The sequence below is a fragment of the Salmo salar genome, chromosome ssa10, assembly GCF_905237065.1.
Source record: "Salmo salar chromosome ssa10, Ssal_v3.1, whole genome shotgun sequence".
Classification (NCBI taxonomy): Eukaryota; Metazoa; Chordata; class Actinopteri; order Salmoniformes; family Salmonidae; genus Salmo; species Salmo salar.
This window is the reverse complement of record NC_059451.1, coordinates 121,814,916-121,837,319: the sequence shown is the minus strand read 5'-3', so window position 1 is coordinate 121,837,319 and position 22,404 is coordinate 121,814,916. Positions and strand designations below refer to the sequence as shown.

The 22,404-nt window shown below is 42.5% G+C and overlaps 1 protein-coding gene across 2 annotated transcripts; it reads right to left on the bottom strand.

Annotated features, from left to right (window-relative positions):
* Positions 1–1,669: 1,669 nt before the first annotated feature.
* ctdspl2a (CTD (carboxy-terminal domain, RNA polymerase II, polypeptide A) small phosphatase like 2a) lies at positions 1,670–21,058 on the bottom strand. 2 transcript variants are annotated; one of them, XM_014125992.2, is made up of 13 exons: positions 20,778–21,058; positions 14,933–15,134; positions 11,802–11,934; positions 9,912–10,058; positions 9,286–9,519; positions 8,962–9,055; positions 8,601–8,712; positions 8,144–8,230; positions 6,700–6,762; positions 5,859–5,938; positions 5,339–5,465; positions 5,060–5,155; positions 1,670–3,417 (listed from the first exon to the last, which is right to left on the bottom strand). In XM_014125992.2, the coding sequence occupies exons 2-13, from the start codon at positions 15,131–15,133 to the stop codon at positions 3,352–3,354; spliced, it is 1,440 nt and encodes a 479-aa protein (XP_013981467.1). In that variant the 5' UTR covers position 15,134; positions 20,778–21,058; the 3' UTR covers positions 1,670–3,351. The 2 variants fall into 2 exon arrangements, with proteins under 2 accessions (XP_013981467.1, XP_013981466.1); XM_014125991.2 differs by having other exon boundaries at positions 14,933–15,153; positions 20,778–21,043.
* Positions 21,059–22,404: the final 1,346 nt, after the last annotated feature.

The following is a 22,404-nucleotide window of genomic DNA, read 5'->3' as shown; positions in this document are numbered from 1 at the left end:
AAAGCATTGTAATTTTGAATTCTGTAAGGTAAGTGTGGAAGAGGTGAAAATATTATTGTTGTCTAACTAAAAGCATTGTATTTGGGACAAATATTTCACTAAACCTCAACTAAATCTTGTAATGAATAATGTGAAAATTGAGCAAGTTGAGGAGACTAAACTTCTTGGAGTAACCCTGGATTGTAAACTGTCATGGTCAAAACATATTGATACAACAATAGCTAAGATGGAGAGAAATCTGTCCATAATAAAGCGTTGCTCTGCCTTGTTAACAACACTATCAACAAGGCAGGTCATACAGGTCCTAGTTTTGTCACACCTGGACTACTGTTCAGTCGTGTGGTCAGGTGCCACAAAGAGGGAATTAGGAAAATTGCAATTGGCTCAGAACAGGGCAGCACGGCTGGCCCTTGGATGTACACAGAGAGCTAACGTTAATAATATGCATGTCAATCTCTCCTGGCTCAAAGTGGAGAGATTGACTTCATCACTACTTGTATTTATGAGAGGTATTGACATGTTGAATGCACAGAGCTGTCTGTCTAAACTACTGGCACACAGCTCAGACACCCATCCATACCCCACAAGACATGCCACCAGAGGTCTCTTCACAGTCCCCAAAGACAGAATAGACTTTGGGAAGCTCACAGTACTACATGGAACTCTATTCCACATCAAGTAACTGATCCAAGCAGTAAAATTAGATTTAAAACAGATTCAAAAACACCTTATGGAACAGTACAATAATAAATGCAATACAAATACCGGGCAGATGACAACGAACACAATTGCATTTTTATCAATGCCAATTTGAATGCGGACAGATACAGTGACGAGATCCTGAGGCCCACTGTCGTTCGCTTCATCCGCCCCCATCGTGTTTCAGTATGATAATGTTCGGCCCCAAGTCGCAAGGATCTGTACACAATTCCTGGAAGCTGAAAATGTCCCAGTTCTTCCATGGCCTGCATACTCACCAGACATGTCACCCGTTTGAGCATGTTTGGGATGCTCTGGATCGACAGAGTGTTCCAGTTCCTGCCAATATCCATCAACTTTGCACAGCCACGGAAGGAGTGGGACAACATTCCACAATCAACAGCCTGATCAACACTACATGAAGGAGATGGTCACAGCAGATACTGCCTGGTTTTATAATTGAAGCCCCTACTTTTATTAAAGGTATCTGTGACCAACAGATGCATATCTGTATTCCCAGTCATGTGAAATCCATAGATTAGGACCTAATGAATATATTTCAATTGACTGATTTCCTTACATAAACTGTAACTCAGTAACATCTTTGAAATTGTTGCATTTAGCGTTTATATTTTTGGTTTGTGTAGTTTTATCATCCATTTTATGGCCAAAAGTGTCAAACACACATTCAAATTGTACTTTTTTTTTTACCATTGAATATAGGCATCCCAGGTAAGATCGCATGCTTTGCAGTTTTTGGGTTCAGTTCAGCGTTTTGAAAAGCAGGATACACATTACCGAATGACATGTCAAGTTCATTTAATTTAAATGGTGTGTGTGACCAAAGTGACTCTGGATAAGAGCATTGTGATAAATACATCAATGTATACTGTCAAGCCTACCTGGCACATACGTTAAACACGCATTAATGTATCTCAATTTCTGCAGTTCAGTAAAAAAAAAAAAAAAATCACAAATCACAAATCTTTATTAATTGTATAAAAATGTATTTATGATCAAGGAAACCATGAAGTAACACTGAGTACAACAGGAGTGACTGTCCAAGACAGTCAATGACAACACGGAGTCTTTTTGATTTATTTCTTTAAAAACGGGCCAGACTGAGTGACTCCTACATAAAAGAGATTTCACACAAGACTAAGAACAGCATTGAAAACAAGATTTAAAGATAAAACAAAATGTTGGCCATTTTGCTGGTGCTACGATTTCAAAATTGTACGGGCATTAACAATTTAGGAGGTGATAACTTGTGTACAAAATTGACAAGATTTTACATAGGGCTGGATGCTAAAATCGTTTTTTTTTTTAACAAAAAGTGCAGGACTTCTGAAGCCTTCCTTCCTTCCAGAAACAGAGCAGCTAAGGGTCGTTTCAACATCTTTCAGGGGTGAAATCTCAAATATACATGATCTAAATTAATATCCAGGCCATCTTTACAGCTTGTTGAAGGGTCTTCAAGTTAAAACACTATAATACATTTACATAACCTTAAAAACCCATCATGATTTCATAAACATTTCCTCCCAAAGATATTTTTTAAAAACCTGTTACAGAGACCACATAACAGCAGTTAAAATGATACTAAAAAGCAGACTAGAAAATAAAGAACGCACCCTATTCCCTTTATAGTGCACTACTTTTGACCAGTGCCCATAGGGCTCTGCTCAAAAGGAGGGCACTATATACAGTAGGGAATAAAGTGCCATTTGGGATGCATAAATTGCAGGGAGACAACAGCAGCTGTGTAGCATCAACTTCAAAACAAAAAAAAAAAAGTTTATTTTTTTTAAGGTCTTTTTTTATTTATTTTTTTACTAAAATAGTCAAATAAGCAGTCAGCTAAAAGAAAAATCAGATGCACAAAAAAGAAAACAAGTTTTTAAAAACCATGAAGAAAAAAAAAAGAGATATATACATGTCATATATACATGTAATTACGTGTGTATATTATACAGGTTTGACTGCCCGTTCCTGTTAAAATGAGTCTTGAGCAGTCAGGTCCTCACACAATCAAATACCGTATGACATTCAGTTCCGTCAGTCCAAAACTGAAGCTGCAGATGAGAAAACATCTCACAGGAAGTCGACAGGATCGTGTTCATTAGGCACCAAACCCAAGAAAACATTCCTGAAATGGAGGATGTTCTACACGGAGTTGTCCAATGAGAAAAGCACATTTTCGTTCCGTCAGTTGCTAAATGTTTTGTAACGTTCGCGCCCTAATGAACACAACCCTGCTTTTGAGCGTAGACAAGAGGTCTGTCCAGACAGATGCCTTTCGTAATACAAATGGACTGCTCTACTCTGGGGGGCGGTAAAGTTTAGTTGGAGTATACAAAACATATACACAGCTTTAAAATATTTGTTTTGTAGTCGTTTAGTATAAATTTCCCTCTGTAAATTGTATTTTGTTGTTGAACAAATTCTCATTGGTAAATGGCAATGCCGTAGACAGATATCCACTTGAACAAAATCCTCCGAGTGAGTTGAAGTCGATTCTCGTCATCTCAAACCGTGTTGAACGGAAGGCATCCCTCTCCATGTGCTGGAGGGTTAGCCCGTAGAATCAGAATGAATAATGTACACATTCTACTTCTATGGGTTAGCCTGCTGGGGTCAGCCAATCACAGATCAGTCAGGAGGAAGTAGGTCGTGAAGACGAAACTGCTGTCTGACGTAAGGCCTTACGTCCTCATTCTGTGGAGGAGAGAGAGAGAGAACAGTAAACAAAGACAAAATGACTGAGGTGACTTGAAGACAATACTTTTTTTTTGTTGAAAAAGCAGAAGACAGGTCTGTCTCTATAGCGATAAACACATTTTACAGGCTCTCTCCAGAGACCCATCCCGCAGGCTCTCTCTCCCTCCAGAGACCCATCCCGCAGGCTCTCTCTCCCTCCAGAGACCCATCCCGCAGGCTCTCTCTCCCTCCAGAGACCCATCCCGCAGGCTCTCTCTCCCTCCAGAGACCCATCCCGCAGGCTCTCTCTCTCCCCAGAGACCCATCCCGCAGGCTCTCTCTCTCCCCAGAGACCCATCCCGCAGGCTCTCTCTCCCTCCAGAGACCCATCCCGCAGGCTCTCTCTCCCTCCAGAGACCCATCCCGCAGGCTCTCTCTCCCTCCAGAGACCCATCCCGCAGGCTCTCTCTCTCCCCAGAGACCCATCCCGCAGGCTCTCTCTCCCTCCAGAGACCCATCCCGCAGGCTCTCTCTCCCTCCAGAGACCCATCCCGCAGGCTCTCTCTCCCTCCAGAGACCCATCCCGCAGGCTCTCTCTCCCTCCAGAGACCCATCCCGCAGGCTCTCTCTCCCTCCAGAGACCCATCCCGCAGGCTCTCTCTCCCTCCAGAGACCCATCCCGCAGGCTCTCTCTCCCCTCCAGAGACCCATCCCGCAGGCTCTCTCTCTCCCCAGAGACCCATCCCGCAGGCTCTCTCTCCCTCCAGAGACCCATCCCGCAGGCTCTCTCTCCCCCAGAGACCCATCCCGCAGGCTCTCTCTCCCCAGAGACCCATCCCGCAGGCTCTCTCTCCCTCCAGAGACCCATCCCGCAGGCTCTCTCTCCCCCAGAGACCCATCCCGCAGGCTCTCTCTCCCTCCAGAGACCCATCCCGCAGGCTCTCTCTCCCTCCAGAGACCCATCCCGCAGGCTCTCTCTCCCTCCAGAGACCCATCCCGCAGGCTCTCTCTCCCTCCAGAGACCCATCCCGCAGGCTCTCTCTCCCTCCAGAGACCCATCCCGCAGGCTCTCTCTCCCTCCAGAGACCCATCCCGCAGGCTCTCTCTCCCTCCAGAGACCCATCCCGCAGGCTCTCTCTCCCTCCAGAGACCCATCCCGCAGGCTCTCTCTCCTCCAGAGACCCATCCCGCAGGCTCTCTCTCCCTCCAGAGACCCATCGCGCAGGCTCTCTCTCCCTCCAGAGACCCATCGCGCAGGCTCTCTCTCCCTCCAGAGACCCATCGCGCAGGCTCTCTCTCCCTCCAGAGACCCATCCCGCAGGCTCTCTCTCCCTCCAGAGACCCATCCCGCAGGCTCTCTCTCCCCCCAGAGACCCATCCCGCAGGCTCTCTCCCTCCAGAGACCCATCCCGCAGGCTCTCTCTCCCTCCAGAGACCCATCCCGCAGGCTCTCTCTCCCTCCAGAGACCCATCCTACAGGCTCTCTCTCCCCAGAGACCCATCCTGCAGGCTCTCTCTCCCTCCAGAGACCCATCCCGCAGGCCCTCTCCAGAGACCCATCCCGCAGGCTCTCTCCAGATATAGGGAAAATGTTTCAGAGTGAATATATAAAAGGTAGGAGGTTGAGTTTGGACACATTTTCTCCAGAATGAGTACATACCATCTCCACCAGCTTCTCTAAGAAAGGAACCAGCTTGAGGAGCTCGTTATCATTCCTGTCCATGAACCAGCTCTCGATGGGAATCCCATTGGAAAGCTGGGATTGAGAACAAAAAGGAGGTTTTGAATTGCAATATCATACTAAAATGTGATTATGAGAGACTTTGCAGACACTTTTATCCAACGACTTACTGTGTGTGTGTATGTATATGTATATATATATATATATTCCTGTGGGATATATTAAGTATCTGTACTGTGAAAGGTAGGGCCGGCGTACCTGATAGGCGAAGGCTTGAGGTGAATTGTCTATTATTACGGTCTTAGAAAGATCCCTTCCAAGAATGTTTAAGTCCTTGATGTAGTTTCCTTGAACACACACACAGTGCTCACGAAACAACCGATGTCTGTAGGCGAGGTAGAGAAAAACAAAAATAACCAACGATTAAAAGTCTAGTGTAGCCCGGAAGTTATCACAACCATTCTCTACCACTGTGTTCCCAAAATGGCACCTTATTCCCTACATAGCGCACTACTTTTAGTTCAGAGCCCTATGTAGGGTTCCGTTTGGGACATAATCCACGGTTGTAATTGTAACAGTATAGCTTTCCGTCCCTCTCTTCGCCCCAACCTGGGCTCGAACCAGGGACCCTCTGCACACATCAACAACTACTTCAGGTCTCAGAGAGAGTGACGTCACCCGATTGAAACACTATTAGCGCGCACCACCGCTAACTAGCTAGCCATTTCACATCGGTTACATAATCATTCAAAAGCGATAAGGTTGTTCCTTCACTGACCTGACCAACTGTTTCTTGGGGTCCAGGATGTTGAGCAGCTTGTCTGCATACACCTTCTTAGAGGCAGTGAAGAGAATGATCTGTGAACGAATAGAAGGGGGGGGACCGGCATAAGACTTTTATTATCTAAAATGGGATTTCCCCGATTCTCTGTCCCAGTGAAGTCTACAGAGAGCAGCGGTCCCGTGTGGCTCAGTTGGTAGAGGATGGTGCTTGTAACACCAGGGTTGTGTGTTCGAATCCCACAGGGGACAAGTATGAAAATGTATGCACTCACTACTGTAAAAAAAAAAATATATATATAATAATATTTTAAAAATGTAATCGTTCTGAATAAGAGCTAAATGACTAACATGGAAACGTAATCTGGTGTAGTGTTACCGTTATAAAAAGACCCGTAGAACCTCACGTTACCTTTATAAAAAGACCCGTAGAACCTCACGTTACCTTTATAAAAAAGACCCGTAGAACCTCACGTTACCTTTATAAAAAAGACCCGTAGAACCTCACGTTACCTTTATAAAAAGACCCGTAGAACCTCACGTTACCTTTATAAAAAGACCCGTAGAACCTCACGTTACCTTTATAAAAAGACCCGTAGAACCTCACGTTACCTTTATAAAAAGACCCGTAGAACCTCACGTTACCTTTATAAAAAGACCCGTAGAACCTCACGTTACCTTTATAAAAAGACCCGTAGAACCTCACGTTACCTTTATAAAAAGACCCGTAGAACCTCACGTTACCTTTATAAAAAGACCCGTAGAACCTCACGTTACCTTTATAAAAAAGACCCGTAGAACCTCACGTTACCTTTATAAAAAGACCCGTAGAACCTCACCTCGTAAATTTGAGACATGCGTTCCAGGAACTCTCTGAAAAACGGCCTCAATCGCACATACACCTGCAGAGAAGAAGAAAATAACACGAATGGAAATATATCCGGGTCAAGAGAGCTCCCTGTTCACCGAGTACGATTTCCCAACACACAATAACGCATATATTGTGGATAGTCAGATTAATATAACAGTTCGAATTAAAAACATTTAAAATGCCTTGCAAGAAGAACAATTTCCCTAATAATCCTGTTTACATGAACACATCTAAAAAATAATTTACAAAAATAAAGAAAAATATTACAAAATAATAATAAATTAAAAATCAAGGCTACCTGATGGGAATCTGATAAACGCAGAAAACTTGTAAGTCAAAATAAAAACCTTCTATCACAGCGACCATGTTTATTTTTGGGAAGCAGCATATTTGATTCTGAAATTCGGACATATAAAGTTATGTGAAAACAACTTCCAAGACGTATTCATTCAGTTGATTCCGAATTCACCTCACGCTATAGAGCGAGGCTCTCGGCTGGTGCTAGCACACGCACAGATCAAATACACCGCTGGGACGCTGATTGTCTTAATAATTAAAAAGATTGCACCGGGAAAATGTTTTAAATAATTTATCCTCATATGCTTACTTTGATTTTGACTTTACGCCGATTAAGATAAGCAAAAGTAAGGTGTTTACACGACTGTTGGCATCACCTGCCTACTGTCATAATCAGTTTAGTAATATCAAATGATTCCTGTGCGTGTAAACATACCTCACTGAAAAGACAAGCGCATAAAACCTATGGATTTTTCTAAATGCCTTTTCTCGAGTCCTCATGTCCACTCTAAAACGCATACAAGAGCAAATCCATGGGAAGACACTTTGGATATTTTATTCCAATGGAGGTTGGAGAAGAAAGTGAGGACACAAGGAATCACAAGGAATCACACAGAGAAAGAGCCTTTCACAAATCACATTGATGAGTACCGACTTCTGAACTTGAAATCGCCTTATTCACGTTACTGAGGGGAAAGAGAGAAATATAGAAAGTTCCCATTCTGTCAGAACATGTTAGACATCCTATGGAGAGAAAACGGACCACAGTCTGGTTCAAGTCAACAGGACGGCCGTGAGTTGGGGAGGAGTGAGGAATTTGTGCCGAGGTCAGGTCAGATAAAGTGAGAAAAAGAACAGGCATCACTAAAGTCCTGTCTAGCAACAGAGATGTATTGGCTGTCCAGATGTGTAAAGATTGAGATTCAGCATCGGAGGAAGGTATAAATATATGGGCTAGGGTAAACATGTCTTTGTCGTATGCAGCGGTGTGTGACCCCCAGTGGGTTGATAAACTTGGTTTAAACTTCACTAGTTGTCCGGTGAGTTTTACTCTGTCAGAACCTAACAAAATAAAACGTGTGGGTTTCTGTGCCGTCACAACCTGTTGTACCCACCTGGTAGATCACATCTTGGAACAGGACAGGGAAGGTCAGGGCTGCGTCCTCCAACTCATTCAGACTACAGTGCACCAACGTCTCGTCCTGATCAATACACAAACACCTTCTGGTTTAGTGGTGGTTGTTTTATACCTACTTTAGTTGAATGTTTCTGATTTGTAAGTCGATCTGGATGAGAGAGCGTTTTGAACAAAATAAATGAACACATTTTAAAACATTCTGTAGATATCGTAGACTCAAAATGCATCTTGGGTCTGGACATTCAAGACGACTACAGGTAACCCTCCAAAAAAATAATAAAGAAATCTGTTGATGGCACTCTCACCAGATCTAGAACCAGAGAGAACATATGGGGACTGTAATCTCACCAGATCTAGAACCAGAGAGAACATATGGGGACTGTAATCTCACCAGATCTAGAACCAGAGAGAACATATGGGGACTGTAATCTCACCAGATCTAGAACCAGGGAGAACTCTGGTGTGCTGCGTGTTTTAAGAGGCAGTGCTGGTTTCCTGGCTATCTGCTCCTCTGTCAATGGAGGCACGTGCTTGATGAAGAAGTACCTGAAGAAAAAAAAACCCAGAGCAGACACAGATATCTTATTTGGTCCAAGTAGTTGGTCCTTGCGCACTATTACTAAGTAGGTTAAATGGTGTGATAAGAGATGGGGTTTTGTCTGTTTAAAAATGGAATAACATTTTTTTTGCCCAAGCTGCTGAGCTGTTTCTACTACTCATTATTTAAAGAGAGAGGCACTTATTAAAACTGTGTTTGGTTGGTGAGTTTGATCAAATGAACGAAGCAGTACTCACGGATCAAAGACTTCCCAGTCTTCCTCGTAGGTGCCCTCTGCAGGGGCCGTGGGAGGGGCGTGGGGGTAACAGCTGACTGGGATGCACCCCGGAGCTAATTCAGGGACAACGGCACATTCAAACATTTATTTTTTTTTTTTTTTAAATACAGAAATTCACCTTTTATTTACTCACATTTACTTTTTTCCCCCAGCGAATTCATCATGATATAAAACGCAGCAAGTAAAAAAAAAATTCCACCATAATCACACAATCTACAAGTCTCCCTCACAAGTTCTAAATTGACCCATAGCATAACCTAAGAGCAACCAATGTCACGGTTACCTGTTAGAGGGGGCATATCTGTAACCATCTCGCCTTCTTCGACGAGTGGCTCTGGGGTAGCCAGAGGTGGCTGTTGTGGTGGCGGTGCTAACGGGGCTGGGGTAACAGAGGACAGGACGATGCCCTCTGTAGATGCTGGGGTACTGGTGGGCATCTCCTCCACCACCGTCTCCAGCTGCTTCATGATCTCCTCAGCCTCCGGCGCCTGCCCGGGGGAGCCAGACTCAGGAGTAGCTGGATACAGAAGGGAACACAGGAGAGAAATTGAGTGAATCTCAAAAAAAAAAAAAAAAAATAAGTGTTTTCCTTGAATCTTATTTTGCCGTGTGTGAGTCTCCGATGTTTTTTTGTCCTCCATTCGTGGCGTCCTCTCCTCTCCTTCTCAAAATGACAGAGGGAAGAGAAGAGCCCATTGGACAAGATCTTCTCCTCGGATCTTCTGTCCAATGCTCTCCTCGCTTCTCTCTGACGTCTTGATAGGGAGGCGAGAAGAGGACGTGACAAATCAAGGAAAAATACATTTTCAGATTCAACCACGGAACACAAGGTTAAATAACCGATTTTCTTTAGGATAGTTTAAAAAAAAAAGACTAAAATGATAAAACACTGGCGGCAGATTGTGTTACCTGTCTTGGTAGCAGGAGAGAAGAAGTTGAAGACGGGAGAGAAGATGGTCCCCAGGAGAGTGGTACGAGGCGGGCTGCTCGCTACCTCCACAGGGACCTCCAGTTTACCGTTGGGCTTCAGTGGCTTACTGTTCAACGTCATTGGTTCTGAGAGAAAGTAGTGACTTATTTCAACTGTTATCCTGTTGAGGTGTAGGGGGCAGTATTTTCACGGCCGGATCAAAAACGTACCCAAATTAAACTGGTTACTACTCTGGCCCAGAAACTAGAATATGCATATCATTAGTAGATTTGGATATAAAACACTCTGAAGTTTCTAAAACTGTTTGAATGGTGTCTGTGAGTATAACAGAACTCATATGGCAGGCAAAAACCTGAGAAAAATCCAAGCAGGAAGTGGAAAGTCAGAATTGTATTTCTTCTTTTGATTCTCTATCGAAACTACAGTTTCTGTGTGGTCACGTTGCACTTCCTAAGGCTTCCATTGGCTGTCAACAGCCTTCAGAAAGTTCTTTGAGCATTCCCCTGTCACTGGGCAGATAATAGGAGCTCAGTCACTGAGTGGACTGCATGGAGACAAAGAGATTGGATATGCGCGATCCCGCAAGCGCGCCGTTCCTTTTTCTTCTTGAATGAATATGCCATTGTCCGGTTGGAATATTATCGCAATTTTACGTTAAAAATACCATAAAGATTGATTTTAAACAGCGTTTGACATGCTTCTAAGTACGGTAATGGAACATTGACTTTTCGTCTCTGGTACCGCGCTCGCGCGTTATGCCTTTGGATAAGTTATCTGAACGCACGAACAAAACGGAGGTATTTGGACATAAATATGGATTATTTGGAACAAAAACAACATTTCTTGTGGAAGTAGCAGTCCTGGGAGTGCATTCTGACGAAGATCAGCAAAGGTAAGAGAATATTTATAATACTAATTCTGAGTTTAGGTGACCCCGAACTTGGCGGGTGTTTGTATAGCTTGCTGTGATGGCGAGCTATGTACTCAGAATATTGAAAAATGTGCTTTCTCCGTAAAGCTATTTTAAAATCTGACACAGCGGTTGCATCCAGGAGTAGTCTATCTATAATTCTTTAAATAATTGTTATATATTTTGTCAACGTTTATGATGAGTATTTTTGTAAATTGATGTGCACATTCACCGGAAGTTTTGGTGGGAGTACATTTTCTGAACATCACGCGCCAATGTAAAATGCTGTTTTTGGATATAAATATGAACTTTATCGAACAAAACATACATGTATTGTGTAACATAATGTCCTAGGAGTGTCATCTGATGAAGATCGTCAAAGGTTAGTGCTTCATTTAGCTGTGTTTTGGGTTTTTGTGACACATGTCCTTGCTTAGAAAATGGCTGTGTGATTATTTTTGTCTATGTACTCTCCTAACATAATCTAATGTTTTGCTTTCGCTGTAAAGCCTTTTTGAAATCGGACAATGTGGTTACATCAAGGAGAAGTGAATCTTTAAAATGGTGTAAAATAGTTGTATGTTTGAGAAAGTTGAATTATGACATTTTGTCGTTTTTGAATTTGCCGCCCTGATATTTCACTGGCTGTGTCCCGCAGGTGGGACCTAGCGTCCCACGTAGCCCATAGAAGTTATTTGAACTTAAACTACTTAGGACTGACATGATAATACAAATTTAAAAAATGAACACTACAGAGATATTTACGGTACAACAAGACATTCGGAATACATAAATATTCATAACTGATTTGCTGCAACGTTTCCAGATGTGCACAAAGAGGGGATTGCTACAATTTGACGTCATCAAGCAGAACTATAAATGACGCCCCTATTCCTCCACACTCTTATTATAATGTAAATGACAGATTACCCTGTGTCATGTCTGGACTCTAACTCACCAGGTTTGTTAGCACCTCTCCTGCAGCCCCTGGCAATGGCTTTGGTTGGTGGGTGAGGAGAAGACGTGACCAGGTTGCTGCTGTCCACTTTACAATCAATACGACTCCTCTTAGCTGGGATGTCCTGCTCTACCTGGGAGAGAAGAAGAAGGGAGGGATGAGATGGGATGTCCTGCTCTACCTGGGAGAGAAGAAGAAGGGAGGGATGAGATGGGATGTCCTGCTCTACCTGGGAGAGAAGAAGAAGGGAGGGATGAGATGGAATGTCCTGCTCTACCTGGGAGAGAAGAAGAAGGGAGGGATGAGATGGGATGTCCTGCTCTACCTGGGAGAGAAGAAGAAGGGAGGGATGAGATGGGATGTCCTGCTCTACCTGGGAGAGAAGAAGAAGGGAGGGATGAGATGGGATGTCCTGCTCTACCTGGGAGAGAAGAAGAAGGGAGGGATGAGATGGAATGTCCTGCTCTACCTGGGAGAGAAGAAGAAGGGAGGGATGAGATGGGATGTCCTGCTCTACCTGGGAGAGAAGAAGAAGGGAGGGATGAGATGGGATGTCCTGCTCTACCTGGGAGAGAAGAAGAAGGGAGGGATGAGATGGGATGTCCTGCTCTACCTGGGAGAGAAGAAGAAGGGAGGGATGAGATGGGATGTCCTGCTCTACCTGGGAGAGAAGAAGAAGGGAGGGATGAGATGGGATGTCCTGCTCTACCTGGGAGAGAAGAAGAAGGGTAGAGATTCAGCTCATGTGAAATGTTCTGACTTCATGTTTTTAGTTTTTTTTTAAGTAAGAGAAAAATATTTCATAAAATTTGTGAAAAATCCAGTGTGGTCTTAATGGGTACCGAGGGTTCCATTTAAGCCCAAGGGTGTTCACAATAAGCCCAGCTCTTACAAATATAATAATCTCCCCTAAAGTGAAAAAAAAAATAAAAAAATCAACTGATCATTACTATTCATCATGGAAGCCTCATAACAGGGGGTGTCCAGTCCAATCAGCAGCGATCAATGTGGGACAAGGCTTTTGTCAATGCCAACCAGTACACACCTGATTTGACTAATCAAAGGCTTCAAATCAAGAACATGATTAGTTGAATAAGCGTTACTGCTTGGTTAGAACACAACCCTGCAACCACACCGGCTCTCTGGATAAGAAGCCACGCAACAAAGACCATAACTCTTAATTAACATTTTCCTAAAGCCGGTCTGAAGACCGTTTCAAATCTCCCTCTCTACTGTCTTCCTAAAGCCGGTCTGAAGACCGTTTTCTCCCCCTCTGCTGTCTTCCTAAAGCCGGTCTGAAGACCGTTTTCTCCCCCTCTGCTGTCTTCCTAAAGCCGGTCTGAAGAGTTTAAAATCTCCCTCTCTACTGTCTTCCTAAAGCCGGTCTGAAGAGTTTAAAATCTCCCTCTCTACGGTCTTCCTAAAGCCGGTCTGAAGAGTTTAAAATCTCCCTCTCTGCTGTGTATTAAAAAGGTACAGGTTGTGGACCCCAAAAAACCTGAATCTCCTGGATGAATGAAGGACAACAATAGGACAACGCCCCCACCCAAAAGTGCATGAGTAGTCAGGTGGGACCTAGCGTCCCACGTAGCCCATAGAAGTTATTTGAACTTACACTACTTAGGACTGACATGATAATACAAATGTAAAAAAATGAACACTACAGAGATATTTACGGTACAACAAGACATTCGGAATACATAAATATACATAATATTCATAACTGATCTTGTCTCTCATTTGTTTACTACTTGCAGATGTTCTATCCCTGATACCCCTCAACCCTGATGTGATTGACTTCCTGTCCACTCCAAACATCTTGGAGAGAAGTACAGAGGTTTATAATTGTTCCTAGTCTTGGTAAAGGCACCATGGCTAGATGCATAACTGCAGTTTGAGTATTTTAAAATCAACATAAATCTGAAGAAAAATAAAAAAAACACGTATAAATCAGGTTAATTAAATATTAGGGATATCAACATACTGTCCCAATGCGTTTCAATGCAAACTGGGCTTAATAAGAAACATTACTTATGTTAAAAAAGACAAATATCAAAGTTCAGTCAAAATATTTGGAACACAATGGTTTGGGGTATAAATATACACCAGAGTACAATATTATGTTAAGTTAGTATTGATCAATACCCTTTCCATTCTGTATAGAGTGGTTACTTCATGAGCTACTGTACCCTTTTAGTCAAAAGGTGTCAAACTCACTCCAGGAAGGACCGAGTGCCTGCAGGTTTTTCGCACCTCTCTTGTACTTGATTAATGAATTAAGGTCACTAAATAGTAAGGAACTCCCCCCCCCCACACATCTGGTTGTCTACATCTTTATTAAAAGGAAAACAACTGCAGACACTAGGCCCTCCATGGAGTGACTTTAACACCCCTGCTTTAAGCCCATCACATGCTAAACGCAGTAAAAATCACATAGCAATGCTAGGTTCATTTAACAGTGAAATGAAGACTAAATGCATTGACAAATTTCAGCTATTGATTTATCTTGTCATGTTTCGCCAAGTTGTGTTGCTATTTGATTTGACTGACGTGTTAGCATGGGGGGGAAAAACATATTTTCAATTAGCAAGAAATAGTCATTCACATCCATGTAGTGTGAATATATCAACACATTAAAATCTCTAAAAAAATATTACATGAAGTATGATCACTTATCTGAGATGTTACTAGAAATAAATGAAAAAAATTGTGTTTCTCAATCCCCTCCACACCAAAGTTTGGATAAAAACTGCAGGATTGTTTTGTGTTTTTTTTGGGGGGGGGGGTTTACACAAAGATGGATGTGGGTTTAAAATGGGGACACTTCCCCTAAGTAAAAAGTGCTCCAAATGAGAAGAGAGAAGGAAAATATACCTGGCAGGAGAGCATTGCTTTATCTTTCAATGTTAAGCTGCTGAAAAGCCAGAAGCAGCAGAGAAAAAGGGCTCCGGCAAAGCTACAAATCGATATTTATTTCCATGTCATGCTTTAGAATTGTGAATGAGAGCACTCAGAAGGTTGCCACCATTAGCAGGTCTATATTCACTCCTCCCTACCCCTTCCCCTTGGCCCAAACACTGACGTTTGCAGAGGGGGGTACCGGGCCAGTTATATGAAGATGGATCACCCACCTTGACAGCATTTCCCCTGATGAACTTCTTGATGGTGGAGAACAGGCCGGTCTCATTCTTCTGCATCCTGAGGCCTCTCCTGGACGGGGACTCCACCTCGCAGTGTTTCCTCTTGGCCTGAGCTGGGCGGGGTTCTGAGGCTGGACGGCCGGGGCTGGGTTTGGGCTGCTGAGAAGCCTTCCGTACTCTCAGCCTCATCATCCTACACGTTACATGGAAGACTGGTGTGGCAGCACGGCAAGCAGGCAGGGAAATATATATAGATTACAGGTACAACACAAAGAGGGAACACAGGAAACCAGTGATATGCCATGTAGCGACACTATACATACACACACAAAAGTATTTGGACACCCCTTAAAATTAGTGGAGTCGGCTATTTCAGCCACAGGTGTATAAAAATCGAGCACACATCCATGCAATCTCCATAGACAAACACCGTCAGTAGAACTGTCATTACTGAAGAGCTCAGTGACCGTCATTGGATGACACATTTCTAACCAGTCAGTTTTTCAAATTTCTGCCATGCTAGAGCTGCCCCCGGTCAACTGTAAGAGCTGTTATCGGAAATGTCTAAGAGCAACAACGGCTCAGCCGCAAAGTGGTATGGCCACACAAGCTCACAGAACGGGTCTGCCAAGTGATGAAGAGTGTAAAAATCGTCTGCCCTCGGTTGCAACACTCACTACCGAGTTCCAAACTGCCTCCGGAAGCAACATCAGCACAATAACTGTTTGTTGGGAGCTTCATGCAATGGGTTTCCATGGCCGAGCAGCCGCACACAAGCCTAAGATCACCATGCGCAATTACACCCGTCGGCTGGAACGGGGTAAAGCTTGCCACCATTGGACTCTGGAGCAGTGGAAACATGTTCTCTAGAGTGATGAATCACGTTTCAGTATCTGTCAGTACGATGGGCAAATCTGGGCTTGACAGATGCCAGGGGATGCCCGAATGCATACAATGACATTCTAGTCAGTTCTGTGCTTCCAACTTTGTGGCAACAGTTTTGGGAAGGCCCAAAACCAGGAATGGTTTGTTGAGATCGGTGTGGAAGAACTTGACTGGCCTGCACAGAGCCCTGACCTCAACCCCATCAAACACCTTTGGGATGAATTAAAACGCTGACTGCGAGCCAGGCCTAATTACCCAACATCAGTCCCCGACCTCACTAATGCTCGTGGCTGAATTGAAGCAAGTCCCCACAGCAATGTTCCAACATCTAGTGGAAAGCCTTCCCAGAAGAATGGAGGCTGTTATAGCAGCAAAGGGAGGACCAACTCCATATGAATGCCCATGATTTTGGATTGGGATGTTCAACGAGCAAGTGTCCACATACTTTTGGTCATGCAGTATATATCTCAGAGCCACAATACAGGAAACCAGTGAGGTGCTATGTAGCTACAGTGCCTTGGGAAAATATTCAGACCCCTTGACTTTTTCCACTTTGTTACATTACAGCCGTATTCTAAAGTGAATTAAATAAAAACAATTCCTCAGCAATCTAAACACACAATGCCACATAATGGTGAAGCAAAAACCGGTTTTTAGAAACTCTTGCAAATGTTGGTCCCGTGTGGCTCAGTTGGTAGAGCATGGTGTTTGCAACGCCAGGGTTGTGGGTTCGATTCCCACGGGGGACCAGTACGGAGAAAAAAAATGTATGAAATGTACGCCTTCACTACTGTAAGTCGCTCTGAATAAGAGCATCTGCTAAATGACTAAAATCTAATGTAAATGTATAAAAAAAAAAAAAGGAATACCTTATTTACTTAAGTATTCAGACCCTTTGCTATGAGACTCAAAATTGAGCTCAGGTGCATCCTGTTTCCATTGATCATCCTTGAGATGTTTTTACAACTTGGTTTGGAAAGGCACACACCTGTCTATATAAGGTCCCACAGTTAACAGTGCATGTCAGAGCAAAAACCAAGCCATGAGGTTGAAGGAATTGTCTGTAGAGCTCTGAGACAGGATTGTGTCGAGGCACAGATCTGGGAGACAAGCAAGGATCGAGGGAAAGATGAACGGAGCAAAGTACAGAGAGATCCTTGATGAAAACCTGCTCCAGAGCGCTCAGGACCTCAGACTGGGGCGAAAGTTCACCTTCCAACAGGACAACGACCCTAAGCACACAACCAAGACAACGCTGGAGTGGCTTCGTGACAAGTCTCTGAATGTCCTTGAGTGGCCCACCCAGAGCCCAGACTAGAACCCGGTCAAACATCGCTGGAGAGACCTGGGAGACACTCCCCAAATACTGGTGTGCCAAGCTTGTAGGGTCATATCCAAGAAGACTTGATGCTGTAATCGCTGCCAAAGGCACATCAACAAAGTACAGAGTAAAGGGTCTGAATATTTATGTAAATGTGATATTTCACAGGAAACCAGTGAGGTGCCACGTAGCTCTCTCAGAGCTTCACAGCCACAATTCATTTGTTTCATTATAAATAATAAAATAAAAAAAAATCTATAGCCCAAACAATACTTGACATTTATATCCCAAAAAGTATTATATCTACAAATGAGTAGAGAGGTGCTTGTTTCAACCTGATCGGCTGAAAGCGATAAACAACATCCGAGATTAGCATTTAGCCACTAGCATGGTGGTGGAAAATGGTGTTTCGATAAGCAAAGTAAACACTTTCCCCACCTTATCGCCATTAATGTTTGTACCATGTTTTGTGCTGCTACCATGTTGTGTTGCTGTCTTAGGTCTCATCGTGATGCGTGCTTTGTCCTGTTTATTTATATATAAAATGTAATCCCAGCCCCCTAAAGGTCAAGTTGAGGAGGAAATCGAAGACTATGCAGCCTGATGGAGAATGTTTTTGTTAGTGGTCGACCGATTAATCGGAATGGCCGATTAATTGGGGCCGATTTGAAGTTTTCATAACAATCGGTAATCTGCATTTTTAGATGCCGATTATATTGCAATCCACAAGGTGACTGTGTGGCAGGCTGACCACTTGTTACGCGAGTGCAGACAACAAGGAGCCATGGTAAGTTGCTAGCTAGCATTAAACGTATCTTATAAAAAAAACAAGCAATCAATCTTAACATAATCACTAGTTAACTACACATGGTTGATGATATTACTAGTTTAACTAGCTTGTCCTGCGTTGCATATAATCAATGCGGTGCCTGAAATTGTGTGGTGACTTCTCTTGCGTTCAGTGTAAGCAGAGTCAGGGTAAATGCAGCAGTTTGGGTCCTCTGGCTCGTTGCAAACTGTGTGAAGACCATTTCTTCCTAACAAAGACCGTAATTCATTTGCCAGAATTTTACATAATTATGATATAACATTGAAGGTTGTGCAATGTAACAGCAATATTTAGACTTAAAACACAAAACAGTTCTGTATTTCACTGAAAGAATAAACGTTTTGTTTTCAAAATGATAGTTTCCGGATTTGACCATATTAATGACCTAAGGCTCGGATTTCTGTGTGTTTATTATATTATAATTAAGTCTATGATTTGATATTTGATAGAGCAGTATGACTGAGCAGCGGTAGGCAGCAGCAGGCTCGTAAGCATTCATTCAAACTGCACTCTCCTCCGTTTGCCAGAAGCTTTTCTCAATGCTTGAAGCACAGCGCTGTTTATGACTTCAAGCCTATCAACTCCCGAGATTAGGCTGGCAATACTATAGTGCCTATAAGAACATCCAATAGTCAAAGGTCTATGAAATACAAATGGTAGCAAGAGAAATAGTCCTATAATAACTACAGCATAAAACTTCTTAACTGGGAATATTGAATACTCATGTTAAAAGGAACCACCAGCTTTCATATGTTCTCATGTTCTGAGCAAGGAACTTAAACGTTTACTTTTTTACATGGCACATATTGCACTTTTACTTTCTTCTCCAACACTGTGGGTGGCATTATTTAAACCAAATTGAACATATTTCATTATTTATTTGAGACTAAATAGATTTAATGTATTACATTAAGTTAAAATAAAAGTGTTCATTCAGTATTGTTGTAATTGTCATTAATACAAATCTATCTATCTATAAAAATAAAATAAAAAAATAATCTAAAAAATAAATTTACAAAAAAATAATAATCGGCGTCGCCTCTTATTTTGGTCCTCCAATAATCGGTATTGGAAAATCATAATCGGTCGACCTCTAGTTTTTGGTACGAACCAGTCTATGAGGGATACGAATGTATTGCCGGCTTCATAGACGGTAAGATGATACGACTTTATATCACCATCTGAGCCTTCCCTGTGGCTCAGTTGGTAGAGCATGGTGTTTGCAATGCCAGGGTTGTGGGTTCGATTCCCACGGGGGACCAGTTGGTAGAGCATGGTGTTTGCAATGCAAGCATGGTGTGTGCAACGCCAGGGTTGTGGGTTCGATTCCCACGGGGGACCAGTTGGTAGAGCATGGTGTTTGCAATGCAAGCATGGTGTGTGCAACGCCAGGGTTGTGGGTTCGATTCCCACGGGGGACCAGTACAAATGTATGAAATGTATGCATTCACTACTGTAAGTCGCTCTGGATAAGAGCGTCTGCTTAAATGTAATGTAATGTAGGCCACTGGCGGCTGTTGCCCTCTTATGTGAAGGCATTTGCTGCTTTGACTAGACGCCTACTTCTAGAATTTCTCTTAAACCAATTTGGGTTAAGGTTATTTTTTTTTCTCCAGATATAGCTAATTGAGTTTGTGGCTGTGGTAACTAGTGAAAAACCGATGTGTACAACAACTTCCATTATGTTACATGTCAAACTCATTCAACGCTCCTCTCTTGTACTTGATTGATAAATTAAAGGTCACTAAATAACAAGGAAATTCCCTCACTTGGTTGTCTAGGGCAACCTGTGGAATCAGTTTGACACCCCCTTACATTATGTGGATACTGAAAAATATGAATTACTATTATGATAATTAAAAAAACATTTTTTTTTTTTAAATCAGATTTAAATTCAGCTCGTTAATAGACATAGATAACTACCCATCGTTCACCAAAAAAATAAAAATAATAAACAATACAGAGTGGTATCTAATATACTACAGTACCTATGGAGTTATGATCCATTTTATGAACAGTACCAACTGCGAAAAGTGGGCGGTGTTCGTTCTGCTAACTTGGTTAGGTAGCTAAAGTTGTTGGCTAACTTGGCTACCTAGCTGCTATTAGTGGGAGAGGCCTCACTAGCTACCTAACTTAGTAAGGGAAAAAAAAAAAGATAATTCCTTGACACACGCCAGAAGTATTTTTTTTTTTACGTTAACTAGCCTAATATATTTGTTTTATCTAGCATTTGCTAGTAAAAGTACAAGACAGTAAACAGCACAGAAGCATGAGCCTTGTATTAGCTAGCTAGTTGTGTTATGTAACCGCTAACTAGCTAACTAATTATTTAATTACGGACGTTATAAACGATCTAGTTAGCTGTTCACGACATAACTAGATAGTATATAGTTAGCCAAAGAAATATGGACTAGATAACAATAACAAAAGTAACAAGAGAATAGCTGTCTGGCTATCGAACTAACGTTAGCTAACTACGTTACGTTACAGAGCTAGTTAGCTAAAGTTAGCCAGCTAACATTAGCTAGCTAGCAATGTTGATTTCACGATTGCCACCAAACAAGGAACATGGAAAGAGACCGTTAAACTATGAAATAAAACAAATGGCTGGCAACTATTATTGCAAAACATGTCGCTAGATAGTTACATCCTTTGATAACCAGTTAGCTGGGCTTATAACTAACATTAGCTACACCAAGTTGGCGATTTAGCTAGCTATCTCACAGCTAACTGGTGATATGGCAGTCGTTTGAATCAAAAACATGTTGACAAAGCCATAACCAATAAACGTTACTTACCGATGGAGCCAAGAAACTCGTAACTAAAACTCGCCGCTGGCCTGTCCACTGGTAGCCGCAACTGTGCGGCCACCGAGAGAGCGGTCTGTCTGTCAGCTGTGTTTAGGACCACATACCACCGACGGGCTCTGTGGACGCCATTTCCCGCCTCATCACAAACACACTGGATGCATTCGATTTAACTACACTGAATATATAGCGCTACTAGTGTGATGTCTAGGAATGTGGATTACATTGCCAGAAGACGCCGACCCTACAATTACCCTTTGTTTACACAATACTGCACTAGGGTCAGAACGTTATATTCAGAAAACATGCCTCAATGCAAGGATGGGATATGACACTGTACTCCACATTTTACCTTTATCCACACTGATATGTTGAGCAGATTGAAATACTTAATAGTATTTCCCGTAAAACTGCACTTTTCATCCTCATGCTAGATAGCAGTAGCCACTTTGGAATGGCAGCGTCAGCCAATCAGCTCCTTTGTTGTTCAATGTGTCACGCCATTCCATAATGGCTGCTGTGGCTACTGCTAGCTAGCATGAGGAAGAAAAGGATAATTTTCTGGAAAAACTAGCAGTATTTCAAATCTTCTCAACGGAGCAGTGTGGATGAAGGTAACATTGAGTACAGTGGCATATCCCATCCCTACATTGAGGTATGTTTTCCGACCCATATCTCGCTCCAGCTCAATGGTATCTTAACGTAACCATGTTTAGTACCCCAGTGCAGTTCAGTGTAAACAAGCGTAATGGTAGGGTAGATATCTTCTGCCAAGTGGATTACAGTACATGCAATGAATTTACAGTGTACCACCACTGAAAAAACAGCTGAAAGCAACCACTGAATAACATCATAGGTATGCAGTAAGAAATGTGTCATTTTTTCCTCATTCACATGTGGCTGCACTGGAGTAAAGCGAGTGCACCCACTGTAATTAGAAACCTACCTCATCAGAAACCCTGGATAATTCATACATTTGACCTGTGCAAGCGCACATAAGGTAGCCAGCATTATACTGGCAGGAAAGGTGTCTCCAAAACAGTCCAGCAGTTTTCAAAAAAAGGTTTTGGAAAGCAAAGTCTGATCACATTCTTCCTTAGTCATAGGCTGCGTCTACACAGGTAGCTCAATTCATATATTTATTTTTTTCACCAATTGGTATTTTGACTAATCAAATCAACTCTGAAAAATATCCTATTTAAAAGATCTCATGTGATTGGTCAAAAGACCAATTAGTGGAAAAATATCAGACTTTGGCTGAATGTGTAAACGCAGCCATATGCTTCTTTCATAACCAAGTAGTAGGAGGTGGGAATTTACCAGTTGGATGCATTCATGTGCTTTGAACTTGTTGAAAAAACACTGATTAGCTAATGGCCAACAAGCTGAGTAAACCATAAACTAAAACTTAAGCTATCATGCTTGTAAACAAATTATAGTGTTAAAAAAAAAAGTTTTTTTTTTTTTATAAATAATGTTTTGATGTTGGATTGCTGTTATATAGGTCATTTCCTTAGTAGGTGATGTCAGAGGTCAGCATGTGGGAGAAGTGGGAACTAAGGATAATAGACGAGTTTCGCACTAGTAATTACCAGCTGGAAGGCCGTTCAAGTGGATT

Coding starts and splice junctions, on each gene's coding strand:
- ctdspl2a (XM_014125992.2), bottom strand. CDS start 15,133: ATGATGAGGCTGAGAGTACGGAAGGCTTCTCAGCAGCCCAAACCCAGC. Junction 11,935..14,932: donor TCAGGGGAAATGCTGTCAAG/GTGGGTGATCCA, acceptor CTTCTCTCCCAG/GTAGAGCAGGACATCCCAGC. Junction 6,763..8,143: donor TCCAAGATGTGATCTACCAG/GTGGGTACAACA, acceptor TCTTCTCTGCAG/GTGTATGTGCGATTGAGGCC.